Below are 17,830 nucleotides of genomic sequence, written 5' to 3' on the forward strand. Positions count from 1 at the left end.
GAACTCAGACTCTCAACATTATATAATTGCTGTCTTTGGACAAAATAAACACCTCAGAAACATAAACAAAGATGTTTATTGCAAATAAAAAATCATATTCACATCATTAAGTCTTATGAAATATAAAGAGGTCATTCTGCAAGTTGTAAAGCATCCATGAGCACAAGGGCTGCCGTTTCATCAAAACAGCTGCCTGAGACATGCATATATTTATCTGAATGTGCCCAGCCAAATCTGTAGCCTTCTTTCTGGAAAGGTCTTGATTTGACTGGTGACATCATTCTGACATTTTCACAGCTTCATTTTCTCCCAATCTGGCAGTAGAGGCTCATAGAAAACACCAAACCAAGAATCTGGAAAACAAATATATTGCTGGTATTACTTGGCAGTTCTGGAAATCCCAGGGTACACATGATACACAATGTGAGTATTTTGTTTGTAAATGTCTTGGATTTACATGCAGGTTAAATCTGCTATGGAGAAGATTTTTTTCCAATGTGGCTCTTACAGAACAGAATAATGAAATCAGTATATATCACAGGTAAGACTGCCAACACCACGGTGAAGTTTCATTTGTTTAAAAGTTGGATTACCACCATGCATGTGGACCCATGTACCTCTGTGTTTAAAATGCAGTTGTTATCTGTAATGGAACAGCAATTACAGAGAAATTCAAGAAATTTGGACAAAAATGAACATTTTATTTTCTGATAAACTTAGAGGAATGTTCACTGTGTATTCTAAGGGTTGTCTCCCTTTGAAATCTCTCTTCTTTTCCACTGTCACTCTCTTTTGTGTAACCATATGTGTGAAGTGCATGTATACAGGTATATACATACATGTGTGTACTGTATACATCTATAAACCTACTTCTCTATTTTGAGTTGCAAGTGATCACACAACAAATATTTTGTATTTATCAGTAATGGACTTGGGATAGAAAAAATAATGAGTTCACTGAAGCAGCTGTTACTTGAAATAGAAAATTCAGTAGTCACCTTCTGTATGGAGAATTACTGGTTACAATTCCATGACCCGTGGCAGACAGATGGTGAGATCAGATTAGAAAGCTTCCCTCTGGATTTAAAGTTAACCAGTTTGTGAAGATGTTCCACAAAAGTGGAAAGCACCCAACAGACAGTTTTGAAGCCATGAATGCTGACATACTTTATTTACTTAAGGAAGAGACAGAGAAGAGCATATGTACTACAGAGGTACAGCTAAGACAAAGGGGTGGACTCACACCTGGAATAAACTGCCAGGGCTCCCCTGACATACCATGCCCACATTTGCACTTGCACCCAGATGAAACTGGGCCCTGCTTATCTATATAATTTTCACTAGTAGGCTGAGCTGAAAGCAGTAGCAGCTCACAAGTGGCATAAGGAAGCAGGCAGAGGGGGGAAGAGCACTTCTTTCTTTCTGGGGTTTCCTAGAGCATAGAGGTGGTTAAGCAAGTGGCCTTTGATTTGTAATTGCTTGAGTTAATATGGAAAATCTAAATGTTTATCAGATGCAAATTGCCATCTGAAAAATTGTGCTGAGTCTCATATTGTTTATTTATGTTGTTTTCTAATCCTTTTATGACTGGGAAAGGCAGCCAGCGCTGAAAATGCCAGCTGGAGAGCAGGAAAGAATGATGGCCAATGAACTAAGGGCTACAACTCACATAACTGCAGTAACTAGAGCAAAGTGACTTATAATTTGCCTTAGGGATACAGATGCAATTTTACACTTCTATTTTAAGGCTATTTAATAACAGTGTATTTCACCTATTTTTCCCTTAAAGTAAACATAAGGGTGAGAGACCTGACTGCCCACATATAGCTCCTTAAATACCAGAGAGCGTGTGCTGAGTAAGAAGTTGGTGATCTGTCCTCTTCCAGTGCTGCAGCTACATAATTCTTCACCACTTATTACTGTTTTCCTAGAAACACAGTTTTGAGTTGGAGCTTTTGCCCACTCTTCTACCACGAAGAGCAATCCTTTGCAAATGACGTTAAGAAGTTTCTGCTTTGAATAACAGGCTGAACTTTCCACAGCAATATTATTCATTTCTGTTTTTCCCTCAAACATTTACTGGTGGAGAAAGAGAGTAGAGGAAAGCCAAAGAGGAAGAGTGAAAAGAAAAAAATTACTGAAAAAAGCATCATGCTGAAATCCCATTTCTTTATCATTTTCTCCTATTCAAATCAAAATCAAGTAGCTGACTGGATAGCCTCACTTCTTTTCCTCCTCTCTTCAGAGAAAAACCTGCATGTTATTCTTCATTATATGGTGAGGAAGTTAAAATAAGCAGTTTGCATACTGTGGTTTTTGAACACAGGAATATATGGAGCATCACATGTGTGCACTCAGACATATTCATGCATCATCTTGATGATTGAAGTTTTAATGCCTCAGAATTATAATATTGTACCAAAACTTCTTAATGATAAAAATAGGTAATTTAGGGGCTAATTTTTCTTAGGAGATGGCTTTTTTCCTCAAAAAAAAGTTGAGAAAGAGAAGGAAAAATCTGGCTATTCTTTCTCATGTCTTCTGGCACTGTTTATTTGCACACCTCTCTGTATACAGGGCTCAGTGTCAAGGCACAGCCTGGTTTCAGGACTTGCAATTTTTTTGAAGAAAATGTCCCATGTGATACACTTATAGAGGCAGCAGGGTGGTCTGATCTCACCTGGAGTTTGCAGCTCAACAGCCATATACTTTTTTAATGAAATATGTTTGTGTGAAATAACAGTAAGGTTATAGCTAAGGCGAGAGGTGGTTTTCCCTTGTCTATTAATTGAGCAAGCCATGTGTTTTAATCCTATTCCCAATCTATTTCCAAGTGGAACATATTGATTGTCAGCTACTAAGTATTTTAACAGTGTACACTGGTACCTCAACAACAGCCAGTCCAAAGGCGATCCCCATAATTATGACCAGATTGTCTTTAATTTGTTGCATAATCACTTCTCCACAAGGCTGAAAAATAAAAAAAAAATATTAATTATAGGTAAGCAATATAATCCTATGGTTATGTAGGAATGCATCTTCTAAAATAAATCTCTCAAACTTTCTCTTTCTTTCTCTTTAACTCTGTGCTAAAAAAAGGTTGTTTGAATTTACTCTGGCTTGTTGCTAATTAACAGTAATGTGTACCTTATGCTCTGTGAAAGTCCTTGCCCTCCCAAGTATGAAGATTCAGTAGCTGAGAATAAAAAGTTACTATTTCAAAGGAAGACATACAGCTGTAATGCCTAATGTTTGCATTATTTTCAGTTGACAAGGAAAGAAGTGTTTGTACTTTCATTTGATAATCATTTGCTACCAGGAAAGAGCCAATTCAGCCATGACCAGATCTGAGATGGAACTTCAGTTTCCCACCAATTTAATCTTTGGATATGAATCTTCAAATTTTATTATTAGACTTGGGATTAAAAATACTTGGTTATAAAACTTAGATTCAAAATTAACTTTTTCCAGTGTTTGGTGGTCTTAGGCTGCAGCTGGAAGGAAGAGAATAATCAGCATGGCTTCATGAAGGGAAAGTCCTGCTTGTTGAACTTGATTTCCTTCTATGACAGGGTAACCCAGTTCACTGATCTTGGAAAGCCAAGAGATGTAAACTTTTTGGACTTCAGCAAAGATTTTGATGCTATCTCTCACAGTATCCTGAACAAAATGTCCAGCACACAGCTAAATAACCATGTTATGCCATGGGTAAGCAGCTGGCTCATGGGTCAGGCACAAAGAGTTATAGTAAGTGAGGTAACATCAGTCTGGAGTCTGGTTAGTAGTGGGGCTCCATTCGCAGTACAATTCTCTTCAACATGTTCTTTAACAACCTGGATGCAGGACTCAAAGGAATACCAAGGAAGTTTGCCAACAACACTAAACTAGGAGAAGCTGTTGACATCCTTGAGGAAAGAGAGGCTCTAGAGAGAGAGCTCAACAAAACAGGGAGATCAGCAATCACCAATACATATGAAGTTTAACAAGGTCAAGTGCCAGACTTTGAAACCCTGGTGATGTTGGGATTCAACTGGGAAAAAAGAGTCTGGAGAGCAGCCCTGCAGAAAGGGACCTGGGGATCCTGGTCTATGGCAAGTTGAACGTGAGTCAGCAGTGCCCTGGCAGCCAGGAGGGACAACCCTGTCCTGGGGTGCATCAGGGACAGCATCACAGCTGGGCAAGGGAGGGGATTGTCCTGCTCTGCTCTCAGCTGGGGCAGCCTCACCTCAAATCCTGGGGGCAGATTTGAATATATGAAAGATATAAAGCTACTAGAGATTGTCCAAAGTAGGGCCATGAGGATAGTGAAGGACCTTGAGGGGAAGCCATGTGAAAGGTGGCTGAGGACACTTGCTCTATTCAACCTGGTGAAGAGAAGACTGAGGGGGGACCTCATTTGGGTCTTCAGTGTCCTCATGAGGGGAAGCAGAGGGGTAGGCACTGATTTCTTCACTCTTGGGAACAGTGACAGGACTCAAGGAAATGTCATGTAGCTGAGTCAGGGGAGATTTAGCTTGGATATCAGGAAAAGTTTCTTCACTCAGAGGGTAGTTGGGTACTGGAACCGACTCCACAGGGCAGTGCTCACAGCACCAAGCATGACAGAGCTCAAGAAGAATTTGGACAATGCTCTCATGCACATGGAGTGACTCTTGGGGCTGTCCTGTGCTGTGTAGGAATTAGACTCAATGATCCTGGTGGGTCACTTCCAACTCAGGCTATTCTGTGATTCTACAACTGAAGTTCCATGCAGATCTACTTTCCTTTCAAATATTTGAATATGTCTGTTCTTACAGTGACTGCGTCTTCTCCAGGCACTGACAATTCTCCTCCTGCAAACAGGAAGGAAAGCCAAGTGCCACTTAAATACATCAAAATTACATTACTCTTGCAACACTACAACTGTCTTCCCCCCAAATATAGTTGTATTTTTACAACATTTTTCCTCTCTCACAATAAACACGTGGGTCTTTTCCTTTAAGTTCTTCTAAAAATCTCTCATTTAAGCTGACTCATAACTGCACTGAATTTCAAATCTTTTTTCCATGGCAGAAGAGTTGGATGTCTCTACTAGCATCTCACACCACCATGAAACCTGTGTGTTCATATGAGCCATATCTTGCACCTGCAGTAAGTTCACAGATGGCTTCTCATGTGTCCTTTGAGGGCTTGCCTGAGGCAAAAAAGATATTAAAGTGTGGCCAAAACAGCCTATTTGTATACATCTTATTTCCAGATTGGGTTTTGGTATCCTCTACTTAACCAGACTGTTTCTTTGCTTTAAAATAGTATTTGCTTCTGTGGGACTACATGGGGAGGAAGTCAGGTCCAGCTCAGGCAAGACCTGATTAAGGAGCTGTGCAATTAAAGAATTATACAACTAGAATGGACATTTACTAAAATCTGTTTGGTGCTAGGTGCATACTGGCAAATTTTGCACGACCAGCATTCTGAACCTTCAATTACTTTGTGTTATTCAATTTTTTTGTGCTTTTTTATTATTTTTTTTCACATCCATGGAGTTCAGATTTCCTCACAAGGAGACAGGCAAACCATGAAATTTGTTATTTGAGATCTCTACTGTCTACCAGATGGTAGGACTATGGTATGCCTACTTTTCCGAGTGTGCTTTCCTTCTGCCTGACACCAGATATTTTGCCTTATTTTTATTACATTAATTAAGATTTTTCAAAAGGCTGTCGTTAAGAAATCCTTCTTTGAATATTCTGCCATGAATCCCACAATATGTAAGGTTTCTCTCCAGAAGATCCTGCAAAATGATTATAGGTTTTTTTTTATTAAAGGATTATGAAATCCCAAAGGTGTTGAATTTAATGTGCTTGATTTTCAGTATACCTTAGCATTTTGAAAGTCTCTAAGTTGACATGTCTACTACCACAATGAGCCTGGGTGGAAGCAAAACCTTCTGAGAGAGGAATGAGAGCCAAAGGGCAGCTGGTGTGCAGCTCTGACCCAGAGTCATACCCTGACCCCAAAGTCATAATAATTTTCAACAACAGTAACCATACAGATTGCTAAGGGCCTAAACTGGAGACATCTCAGGAAGAGGAAGGAGTAGAGTTATGAACAGTCATTTCTTAACAGATGGCACAGGGGTAACTCTGGCTAAGAAAGAGAAAGCAAAATTTTGCCTTTTCAGAAAGATACAGAACTGCTGACTATACAAGTCACCAAAGATAACCTTGTGTTAAAACTCAGCTCTTTGGAAGGAAGAGTGAACATTTTTCTCACCTTTGTATAAATGTATTTGCCTTGATATTTTATGCAGAGGTCTGTTGATTGCTCCTCTGGTTTGCACTGGCAGATGTTTGAGGAAAGTTTGTTAAAATTTTCTCCCCAGTCTTTAGGTCCATTCTGCAATCCACAGCACTGGTTCTGCAAGAAAGAAGTAAATGGGGAGAAGAGTTAAAAAAGAGGTGATTTTCAGTTTAAAGAGAGAGTAGGTGAGGGAGCTAAAAGGAACAACAAAAAACGAATTTCATTTCATCTTTTTTAATGTGGAAGTTGTCACAAATTGGTATGTCTCAAATACCCTTTGCATTTTTATACCAATTGTCAGAATGTAAGTGCATCAGCTGTTGTTTGTTTGTGTTTTTTTTTTAAAAAAAAGAAGATATAGGGGGAAATGACCAGATTTTCTGTATAAAATGCTCAAAAAAAATTAGCATGCTATCATACTACAAAGCTAATAATTATCAATGCTAGAATGGAACTGGACCACTGGGTATAGTATTTTTTGAGAATTAAACCTACTTTCTGTGTGTTATACTTGCAGAAGGTAAGTTGCCAGCTCCAGTAACATCAATATTTCGCATCTTGAAAAGCCAGACTGGAAATGTAAAATTCAGGCACATAAAACTTGAAATCTGGAAAAATAACCACTTTGAATGATGGTTATCTCTTTAAACTAGAAATGGACTGAGGAGACCAGGGCTCCAGTTGAGGTTTGTGAAACCTAAACCAGGTGCAGTTTCCACTTCATGTTCAACTATATTCAATCCACTAAAGCTCAGGGGTGCAAACTTGGGCTTGAGGTTCTCCCTCTATTAAAAAGCAGCTGGAAATGTTCACATAATTTTGCATAAAAGCAAAGGCTGTGGCACATAATATAGCAGTCGTGGAACATTTAAAAATTAATGCAGTAATTATGGGATTTTTCATTTTGCTCATCCCTCCAGAGGCCTTATTATATCAGAAGTAATAAGCTGTCTCAGAACCAGAGGACAAGGCTGGAGGGGGAATGGGGAAGGAGAAATGGAAGTAACATAAGGCACCTAAATATTCTTCCTTGTTTAATTTTCTTTCATATAGCAGTCTTTAAAAACATAAAAATTAACTTTATCCATCAAAGTCATTACCCATTAGGGACTGAAAAAAACAGAATAGCAAGCAATGTACTTGTGGGAGGGGAAGGGATGTATTCTGTCAATGATATCAATGAGATTCCAGGGTATTGTCTGTGAGATACCCAGGAGCAAGCTTGCACTAAGTGTCCACCTTCTAGGGTCTTGCAGGGGGGAGGGGCAGGAAAAGCACAAACACAATAAAAACCAACTTCTCATCATATTTTCTTCCCTCTTCTCACACAGTAAAGCATGGCATTTAATGACATTATAGCAGTGGATATTCCAAATTAGATACACTCCTGATGTTTTCCTAATTCCTAGGGTAATCTTTCCTTAAAAATACTGGAGAGTTCTTATTTGGGATATAGTGAAGGATCAATGCTCCTTCAGAAGGGAAATCTGTAAGAAAGGGCTCTCATGAAAGAGCGTAGCTAACTGTCAGTCTTACTTGCATGTGGTGTGCCTTGCTTCATTGCTCTTATAGACAGCACTATTGCCAAAGAAATCATCACAGGAAGACCATGTCCTATCAAGACAACAAAAGTCCCTTCTGTGGTATTTAAACTAGCCTTTAACTCAGACCCTTCCCCATCCCCAGGGAATGAAATTCAAATCTACGATAGAGTAATCATAAAATGAAGTGGAGACAGATACCAAAGATGAAATGGATAGCAACAACTTTTTATTTTTTACTGTTTAATTACCTTTCTCTCGAACTTCTGGAACTCCTCCTGATACTCTTTATGTTCTCCTGTAGTACTTTGCAGTGAATTCACCATTGTGCTTAGAGTAACTTCAAAGGCTGCTTCCACCTGCAAGTTAAAACATATTATTAATTTTCTGGAAACAAACAAAACTATATGAAGACATCAATGAAAATATAGAATAATACTGTACCTGAGATTTGTTCACTGCTCCTAAAACACCTCCTATGATCTGAAGAATCAGGATCAGAAGCAGTGCAATGAAAAACTGGGAAGAAAACAAAAGGGGTAGAAAATTATTACTTTTGACCAAGGTGATATAATGTCTTATAAGTTAACATTTATCTTTCATGTGCTTGATTAACCATGCAGAGACAATGTCTTGTCAGTCAGAGCTGCTCCAATTATTTTTTCTTTGAAGATGAGAAAAAGTGGTGCTCAAGATAGAGCGTGCTCTGCTGGTGATCAGAGGCACACACCAGAATAGTGTCATGATAACAGTGTGTAGGTGAGAGTTAGGCAAGAGGTCCTTGGTGGACCAACTGGGAATTTATAAAATTTAATAGGGAAGGTAAAGGATGAAAGCTGATGGAAGGAACTTTGATAATGGCTGGATGGAAAAAAATAAAAGCCAGTGACATGCTGAAGTCTCTCTGGATCCTATCTTCTTGCTGATGAGACCAACCATCATTTTTACACAGCAGAATTCAGAAGGGGCCCAAACTCAAAGTAAGTAATGAAAACATGGGATCATAATCATGTTTTTGGTTAAATTAAAAGTTTCCCATCCTCATTTGATACTGCCTGCAAGGACTCCATCCATCAATCATATGTAACTGTGGCCTTTTAAAGGTAGACAAATGTCTTTTCTTTCCTACCAACATCAACATGCACCGGCTCTCCTTTACAGCACCGCAGCATCCCAGGAAACCAAGGATCATAATGATGGCACCCACGGCTATTAGTAGATTAACTCCTGCAAGCATGCTGCTGTCCATCCCCTGTAAAGAGAGAGGAAAAAAGCCATTCAGGTGCAAGAAGGTCCTCCTAAAAATATCTGTATTCCCCAAAACAAGATAATTATTTTGTAACTGATAAATATACTGAGTAGTAACTATGGAGAAATTCTGATCCATGAATAAACAAAGCTCTAATGCTCCCTTCTCAAATGTTGTGGTCAAAATCTTTGTAAAACATTGTTTTTCATGACCTTTGTTACTGCACAAGATGAAAAATCAGCTTTACAGAGTAAATTAATAAATGAAGATCTTTTGTCTTTAAAGTGGCTTTCAGTTGGTTTTCAGTCAATGATTCTTTGCTTTTTACTGGAAGAAGGACCTGATTTGATTACACATAACCTCTCCTACATTAACCCAATGTTAAAGAAACAAAATCTCTGTTTGTCATTAGAAGGCCAGGAACATACTCTGTGACTGTTCCTGAGAGAACACTTCTCAGAACAATGCTGCATATATTAGAGAAAAAGCAAGATGCATTTTCCAAAGCAGCTCTTTCTTTTTTTATCCTTTTTTTTTTTTTCCCCAGGCTTGATCTCTAATATTACCATCAGAGATAAGAACTTTATTTTGATGTGTGGGACATTCAACTAAACAATTCATATACCTCAATATTATTAAATATAAAATTATTCAGTTCCCAAAGGACTGATTGTGGCCAAAGGCCAAAAGAGAAAAAATCGTTCAAAGAATATTTTCCAGTGTGACTGATGCCAAGATTAGCAAAAATGTCTGGAAGTTGTCACATTTATCTTCTGATGGAAATTGCAAAGGTATATAGACATGTATAATTTGAAGAACGTGTTGTTATTTCCCTTTCCAAGTTGGACTGAACCTCCTGTTATTTATTCTTAGAAAACTCTATTCATCTACAGCCAAATCCTTATGGTCTGCTCAATTATTACTGAGGTGAAACATACATTGGTTTTGAATGGGAACTTTGCCTGCCTGGAGGCAAAAATGTGAGAAAATGCTTTCAATTTTGGTCCTGACTCTTAATTCATAGATTTTTAGGGAGTACTAAGTGTTGCTTCAGGAAAGCAGTTTGACACACATTTAAATGTTCTTTTCTGAATTGGAAATCTCTCAAAAAATAAGATATGGCAGTGGTTGTAGTTTTCCAAGTTCCATTGCATCATTTGAACCATCATACTAGAGATTGTCAAGTATCAATATGGCAGTTTTGGCTTCTAGTAAAATGATGATTGAGGAGTGAAAGTTGTGATTCTTCCTCTTTCAGAGAAGGGAATAGCAGGGCTCTCCACCATGACCTAATTTACCTGATGACACAGTGTCATCTTGAACCAAGCTCTCTTGCATCCATGCTCTGCCAGACATGAGATGTCTGGGACTGGCTAAGGGTGGCAGTGTCATCAGCCAAATGGCAGGGAATATACAAAGCTATCTTCTTACCTCCACCATCTTTTTATTTCCAGGTGGGAAAGTACTGGTTTAAAAGTTATTGTTCTTAACTGACGGACTGTGCTACAACAGGGGGAGTTATCTGAAGAATTTTGCAATTAATCAATACTAAAGGCTCAATCTGAAAGCTGAAAAAAAATGCTTCCATGTGACACCTGGCTGCTTCTTCATTTCCACGGCCAAAAGGTCTTTACAAAAATAGAAGAATGAAAATTAAGCTTTCAAATTAATTTACATTTCTGTGGTCCAAATTCATTTGAAGAAATATACTGCTTAAACCTTAGAGTCAGTGCCAGTGGGTACACACTGGGGAAAAGGGCCTACACGATCATGGGGTCTTTGAAACAAAAGGACCAACTCTGCTGCCTGTCTGCAAGATTAAGAACTCCTCAAAACTGTATTTTCCCTAGCTTTGCAGAAAATAAGTCATAATATATGAAGTAATTTAATAACCCATACAAAAATCCAGAAGGGCAACTCAGGGCCTTTTTTGTACTCTCCAGGAGGACTTTTAGGACACTGTAATCCTAGATTTTTGGGCATTTAAAACTCTTTATATATAAATATGAGGGGAAAAGGATAAGTGTTTTTAAGGAGCTGTTGAAAATGAAGGGAAAAATCTTTTCTCTCTCCAGTTGCAGTTACTGGGGAAATGAGAATTGTGTTGTTGAGCATAGTGAGAAAGATAAAAATATTCCCTACAAACATATGGAGTAACCCTAGGAATAGATATGACTATACTATTCTAATAGGGAAAAACATTGAAAAGTCTATGAGCTGCATGGCTCCACATTATTCTCTCTAACACTGAAATCATTAACAAAAGCAAAATTACTTTTCATTAGAAGTGAAAGACACATTTTTAAACAGAAATGTGTGCATCTGCATGAAACTACATTAATAACACTGCCAACTGCTTCTCATAGTCACGTGTCTCTGCTTGCATCAATCACTGTATCTGACTACCTGCACCACGAAGTTTAATCTTAATGTCATAAAATGCATTCCTCTTCACCCTCACAAACCACCTCAATAAAGACATAGAAACATAGAAAATTTGTGGAAATGAAGATGGGAAATTAAAGTGTATGCAGAAGTTTCCATGTCTTACATGTTGCTGATATGACTGCATGCATTTACCTGCTGATGATTGCTAACACGTATCCATATAGAGAATCCCAAAATAATGCAACCACACACCTGTGGGACAAAATAAAGACAAGTCAGAAAGCTCAGCAACATTTTACTAACATTCGGTATCCAAATTGCACTATATGCCGTCCAAACTTCTGAAACCATTTGTTTGGCAAAGCAAAAGAAACATGAATTGCTGGAGCAAAGAATATTGATTTGTTTCCAGGAAAATTCATAAGTGTAGTTAAATCTTCAGGTATGCACCAAATCCCTGATGTTTCTATCCCAGAGGACTATGCATTTACATGATGATTTATACATGTGTTTGGGAAGCACACAGAAATTCTGTCAGATGAGAGAGGAATATAAATTGCTATTGTATGTGTAAAACGTATCTGTAAGGAATGTTGTTTCTTGTATAATGGAAACATGAGATTTGATAAGAGATGTTTGTGTATCTGTTATTTCTAGACTTATTCAAGACACGTATCTGGAGACATTCTCTCTAGTAAAGCTACCAGGTAAAGTTCTAAATAAATTACTTTTGCTGTTTTAAATGCAGCAATATCTGGCCATCTCCAATCCTTAGAATGGAGACCATAAAATGCCTAGAGTAATTGTTCCCATTATATTTTTACAGAAAACAGCCAAGTACATGTGAATGACCAGCATGACCTTCCTTAAGATGTTGAAGTCAGGGAAGATGAATGACAGGTCCAGATAGACTCCCTCATCTCTAGCTGTGCTCTTATTTCATTGATCCTTGAGGTACTGTTCCCCTGTGTACCAGTCACTCTATTCCTAACCTTGTTGCTGATGATTCTTGTACAGAATTTCTCTATATTAAGTGTTGGACATAGGTAACCAAGATGCTACTCAGGTGTAAGGATTGTGCCTGCTGAGACAACTGGTAGGGAAGAGACATCACTGAGGACCTGGGACTAGTCAGATTTAGAATTATTCTCATCTGCCATTAATACTGAAGTCATAAATGGCCCTGAAATAATGTTATGATTTTCCCTTGAAGACTGGGACTATCAAAATTAAAATAGTTATTTCTATATGGTTTAGGTATTTTTTCTTTAAAAAAACTTTTCTCACAGAAGATTTTGTATAATATTCAGCATCAAAGACATTAATGACCTTAGCAGATTATTGAGTATGGAATAGCACCAGCACTCAGACATGGGTACCACACATTTTCCTGCTCTAAGTAAAGCTCCTATAAGTACATTTTAAATATGAAACAGAAAGTTGTACAATTAATAACAACTATAACATGTTATCCAATTTAACTAGAACTCTCCACTTAAACCTTTTGAATCCTTCTGAATCTGCCTAGAAACTGATGGTATCATATGACTGTACATTTCAGTCTCCTTCAGCAGCACTCTGTGAGTGATGTGGCGGTTCACTAGATAACATGGGCTTGCTAATATGAAAATTGCCACTGAAATATCTATTGCTACAAATCCAAAGAGAGTTTGTAACACTAACTTTTTTGTAACACACCTCCCATTAAAATACAGCAGAGTAGTAGAAGCAAATTTAGCTAAATGTACAGGACCTCATCAATCAAATAGGAATGCTACAGTATTTCCTCGACTTAAAAATAGAAACATCATTTATAAATCAAAATTTTAGTAAGATGTGCATACATTTTAATTTTTAAAATAGAGTTGTTTCAGGTTGATAAAAAAATGTTCCATTTCAGTAAAATCTTAATGGTTTGTTTCTATTTATTTTTATGATATAAAAAGTGTACAAAAACACATAAAGTTTTGAAATAGCAAATAAAGATGGTCTGCTCCCATCTGCTCCCAAAGAGTCCAAGTTGAGCATGTCAATTTTGCTGCAATGCTCCATTTTAATTTTTAAGTTTTCTTAAAGTTTCAATTAAATAAACTTTCATTCCAGGAAATTTCATTTTCAATGAACCTCTAGTGTTTTCTGAAGGAAGGAAATGAGCTTCTTTGAAAATGTCCGCGTCCATATTCCCAAAATTAGATGACTATCATATTTTTGCCTTAATCCTTGACAAAGAATCAGTGATCCTATCTTAGTCTCATAAATTGTACAGCAACATTACTGCTGTTCCTCAGATTTGGTTGGTCCTTCTCAAGCTTTCAATTTTGGTGGGAGAAGGAAAGACAGCCTAGTTGGTTATATCAATATCACCTCAGATGAGCCTGACATAGTCCTGAACCAAGAGTATATTAAGACTCTGCAATTCTCTTACACCCAAACACCAAATGTGTGGGGAATTTCCTCCACTGGCGCATCCTTTTCAAACATTCAGTTCAAGGATATCAGGAGGAACCTTTACAAGGTTGCTTCTGTTCAAGAAAATATTTGACTGGAACACTTCCTTGAGACACCTGAAATTACAGCTCTAGGCAGGTCCTACAGAGAATGTGGTCTCTGGCTCAGCAAACCTGCTAAGCTTGTGTTGCTACTTCAGGGACTGAGATATTCACATTAAGGTTCAGGGAAGGGGCCACTTTGTTTGTAGATGGGACTGCAAGCCTGGTGTTAACAACTGATCAAAGATGCTCTGTCACTAACCCCGTTGCTTTGAACTATTATCAGACATCAGTATTCAATGAAAAAAAAAAGGGTAATTCTACAGTTTTGCATGATGTGAAGTAGCAGTAGTTGATAAAATGAGGAGAGCAGGTAAGACTGAATATCCTGCAAACCCCAAAGAAGAGAAAGAAGAAAAATCAGACATGTGCTGTGTTTAATGCACAAAACTGACAAAGAATCATTTGAGGACTGTTAGAAACTCCATATATGTACCCAGTTCCAAAGCACAGATCTTCAAAAGCCCATAGTCTGCTATTTTTCACCAATCTGGGAAGATGAAAAACTCCATTTTTGTGCTGGAGCCCAACATGGGGCTCATGGGCATGTAGATGCCCAGGGGACACAAATGATGTAGTGAGGCCATAGTCAATTTGCAGAGCTATTTTAGACTATTCCAGGGCTTACACACTCTGTGGTGCTGCATGAACTGCTTAGAAAAAGTCATCAGAAGGCTAGGAGGGCCATTCCTGAGTCTTCTAAGAGAGGACACTCCCTGAGAGATTGAAAAGGGTGTAAAATGAAAGTTCACCAGGTAAACATGCAACTTTCATTCTTATCTATTTAGGTTAAAGTCACCTTCATTTTCCAGTGCCAGTAATTTTCCACTTGTCAGCTGCCTTGAGCACTAGAGAGAGCAGTTGTGGGATGAGTGGATGTGAAGTCATCTCTGTTCCCTCTACCTTACCATTGCAGTTTAATGATTTCCAAGAATTAGAGACAGGAATGTGAACCAAAACATTAAACATGGAGTTTCTTTATATTTTTGTCAGACCATGCATCTGTTCTTCCCAATCTCGATCATGCTAAACTAAACACCTTCCCTTAAAACAGTTAACTACAGTTGCATTGCTGTCCTCTGTTCCATCCAGTCCTTCATATGCACAGCAAACAATCTCAGCATTTTCTTCCTCAGAATACAGTACGGGTTTTCCAAATTTGGTATAAAGGTAAGAAGTTTGTTTCACATATGCTTGTTTCAAGATTCCCCCAGGATCCCACCCTTGTTTTTTCCCCTAGGAAATCCATACTGTCACTGGAGGCATGGTGCATTATTCCAAAGTTCATTATAGAAGACGTTTGGAGCTTTTCTAATGCTAATCTGAGACATTTGCCCATGTTTTAGGGTACAGGAAACACAGATTAATGTGAACATGTATGCTGGTTTTGACTGGGATAATTTTCTTCACAGTGGCTGGTATAGGACTGTGTTTTGGATTTGTGCTGAGCACAGGGTTGATAATATAGAGAGTTTTTGCTATTACAGAGTAGGGCTTACATCAAGTTTTCTTTTTCCTTTCATACTTCTACTCTGGTGAGGAGACTGAGGGTGCATGGGAGGTTGGAAGGAGACACAGCCAGGACAGGTGACCCCAACTGACCAAAGACATGTTCCAGACTGTTTGACATCATGCTCGGTAGATAAAGCTGAGAGAAAGAAGGAGGAAGGTGGGGGACATTTGGAGTGATGGCATTTGTGTTCACAAGTAAATATTTCACATAATTAGGCCCTGCCCTCCTGAAGCTGGCTGAACACCTGCCTGCCCATGTGAAGCAGAAAAATAATTCCTTATTTTGTTTTGCTTGCATGAATAACTTTTGCTTTCCCTAATAAACTGTCTATATGTCAACTCATGAATTTTCCAGCTTTTATGTGTTCAATTCTCTCCCTGATCCTGCTGGTGGGGGAGTAAATGTTTGCGTGGTACTTGGTCACAGGTTGGGATCAAGACACAAAAAACAGGAAAAAACTTCCTGAGGGACAAGAAGTCAAATTCAGGAATTTACAGATTCTTGTAAGTACCATTGCATAAAAAACTTCAACATTAATGTCAAAAATCTTCAAACTGCCTTGATAGAACTGGAGGAAGAAGCTGGGGAAGACAGTCTAAGCCATCGCTGGTCTGTCTGGAATTTCTTTGCGAGGTCCATAAACAATCAAAGAATTTGGGCTAGCCACAAATTTTCCAAGGCTACTGTTTGTGGTCCCTTTTGAATGGTATCATCTTTTCACTTGAAAAACATCCCTTGAGGCAAAACCCATAATGTGGCTAAGTAGTTCCGCTTCTGGTTTCAGTGAACCCCTGGTGAACCTGATAAAGCTCTATCAGGAAATCTGACAGTGAGGTTGAACCATGAGAGAAATGTTCTTTAACTCAAATCTTTCCAGAGCATTCGGGACCTGAAATTCTTGCAACCCAACTGAGATGTGATAAATAGCCAAATACAGTTCAAATAACACCTGTAAACCTGCCTGCTGTGCTGTGTTGTATCCACCTTGGGACAGCTATGGCAGTACTGCCAGCACATACATCCTTACAAACATTTACTGTCTAACATCAGAAACTAATTATGCACTGAATGTAAAGCAAAGAACCACAAAGAAGGATATGAAAACCATTTATAAATTAGAAGGTTAAAAATTCAAGTAAATTTCCCATATTTTCTGTTGCAACTATATTTTCCAGATCTTGCAAGCAAATAGCAGCTAAAAAAAAAGGACAAGAACTCTCCATTGTTATTGGAGAGTCTATTATCTTCTGACTGAGATGAGTGATGTTGCTTAACATGAGGGGCACAAGGTAAACACAGAGACAGATTTGTGGTTTGTTTACTTTTAAATGCAGAGGGAAATGAGTTTAGATGGAAAAAGACAAAGGGAAGGGTAAAAATTAAATATATTCTCTCCTCCCTGATTTAGAGTCATACTCTGGTTCCACTTATGCTCTATTTTCTTTACAATTCCTCAAACTGCAGCATTCAGATAATGGGGAACACATTTCATACACGTCTAATAACAGTTTAAACACTAACTTACCCAAAAGAAAAAGTTGAAGATGAACATGGAGTACTTCATGCATTTGCTTACACCCGCCATTTTCAGCAAGCTGAGACAAAAACGAGTGCTGCAAAAGATTTCCTAAGAGTTTGACCTTGATATAAAAGTTGTTCTTGTGTCTTCAGAAAACCTCTCAAAGCACGTCAAATACACCGTGCTCTGCTCCTGTAAGCAAAAGTTATGACCAAGTTATTCACATTTGCTTAAATAGTTGCTTTACCACAGCTAAATATTAACCAAGTATTGGAGAAGCACTACCTGTTGTTATCACCAAGTCTCCAGGCTCTCACTGTGTCTTGTGATTTGTACTTCTCTGTAATAATCCTATGACTTGTCCTACACCTCCAAAGTAAATAATGAAGTACAAGTTGTTATAGTTTCGAGAGAGGAAACAGAACTGATTCTAAGAGGAAGTTGAAATGATTACATTTCTTAATGCTTACGTTGCAGGGTTAACTCTTTCATTGCTTAGAGTCACTGCCTGCATTCATTCTGTTGTGTTGCACCGCCACTTCAGATGTCAATCGGCAGAAAGGGATGAGCCTGCTTTATCCCAGGAAAGGAGGGCTAAGGAATCTGCCAACATTTTTTCCCTCTGAGCCTCTACTTCAGATGCTTTTCCTCTTCCTCACCAAGTCAGGAGCCCAGGAACCTGAACCTTGTGGGGCACAGAAGTCCTGCTGTGCAGATTTCCAGAAGTGTTTTGAACCCCAGCACAGCAACCCTAGTTCTGGCATTAGATGCAAGATACCTCTCAGCAATAGG

General features: G+C 38.4%; 1 protein-coding gene across 1 annotated transcript; it reads right to left on the bottom strand.

The window, feature by feature from the left end:
- Positions 1-299: 299 nt before the first annotated feature.
- TSPAN8 (tetraspanin 8) lies at positions 300-17,104 on the bottom strand. Its single transcript, XM_062491199.1, has 9 exons — positions 17,045-17,104; positions 11,650-11,709; positions 10,109-10,117; positions 8,950-9,072; positions 8,265-8,339; positions 8,072-8,179; positions 6,253-6,396; positions 2,887-2,970; positions 300-353 (listed from the first exon to the last, which is right to left on the bottom strand). Exons 1-9 carry the CDS (start codon positions 17,102-17,104, stop codon positions 300-302), a joined length of 717 nt encoding a protein of 238 aa, XP_062347183.1.
- Positions 17,105-17,830: the final 726 nt, after the last annotated feature.

Source organism: Cinclus cinclus, chromosome 4, assembly GCF_963662255.1.
Source record: "Cinclus cinclus chromosome 4, bCinCin1.1, whole genome shotgun sequence".
NCBI classification, from domain to species: domain Eukaryota; kingdom Metazoa; phylum Chordata; class Aves; order Passeriformes; family Cinclidae; genus Cinclus; species Cinclus cinclus.

Excerpts from the sequence above, each read along its gene's own strand:
- TSPAN8 (XM_062491199.1), bottom strand. The coding sequence starts at position 17,104 with ATGGCGGGTGTAAGCAAATGCATGAAGTACTCCATGTTCATCTTCAAC. Across the intron at positions 11,710-17,044 it reads TCTTCAACTTTTTCTTTTGG|GTGTGTGGTTGCATTATTTT; the intron begins GTAAGTTAGTGT and ends TTTGTCCCACAG. Across the intron at positions 8,340-8,949 it reads GCCGGTGCATGTTGATGTTG|TTTTTCATTGCACTGCTTCT; the intron begins GTAGGAAAGAAA and ends TTTTCTTCCCAG.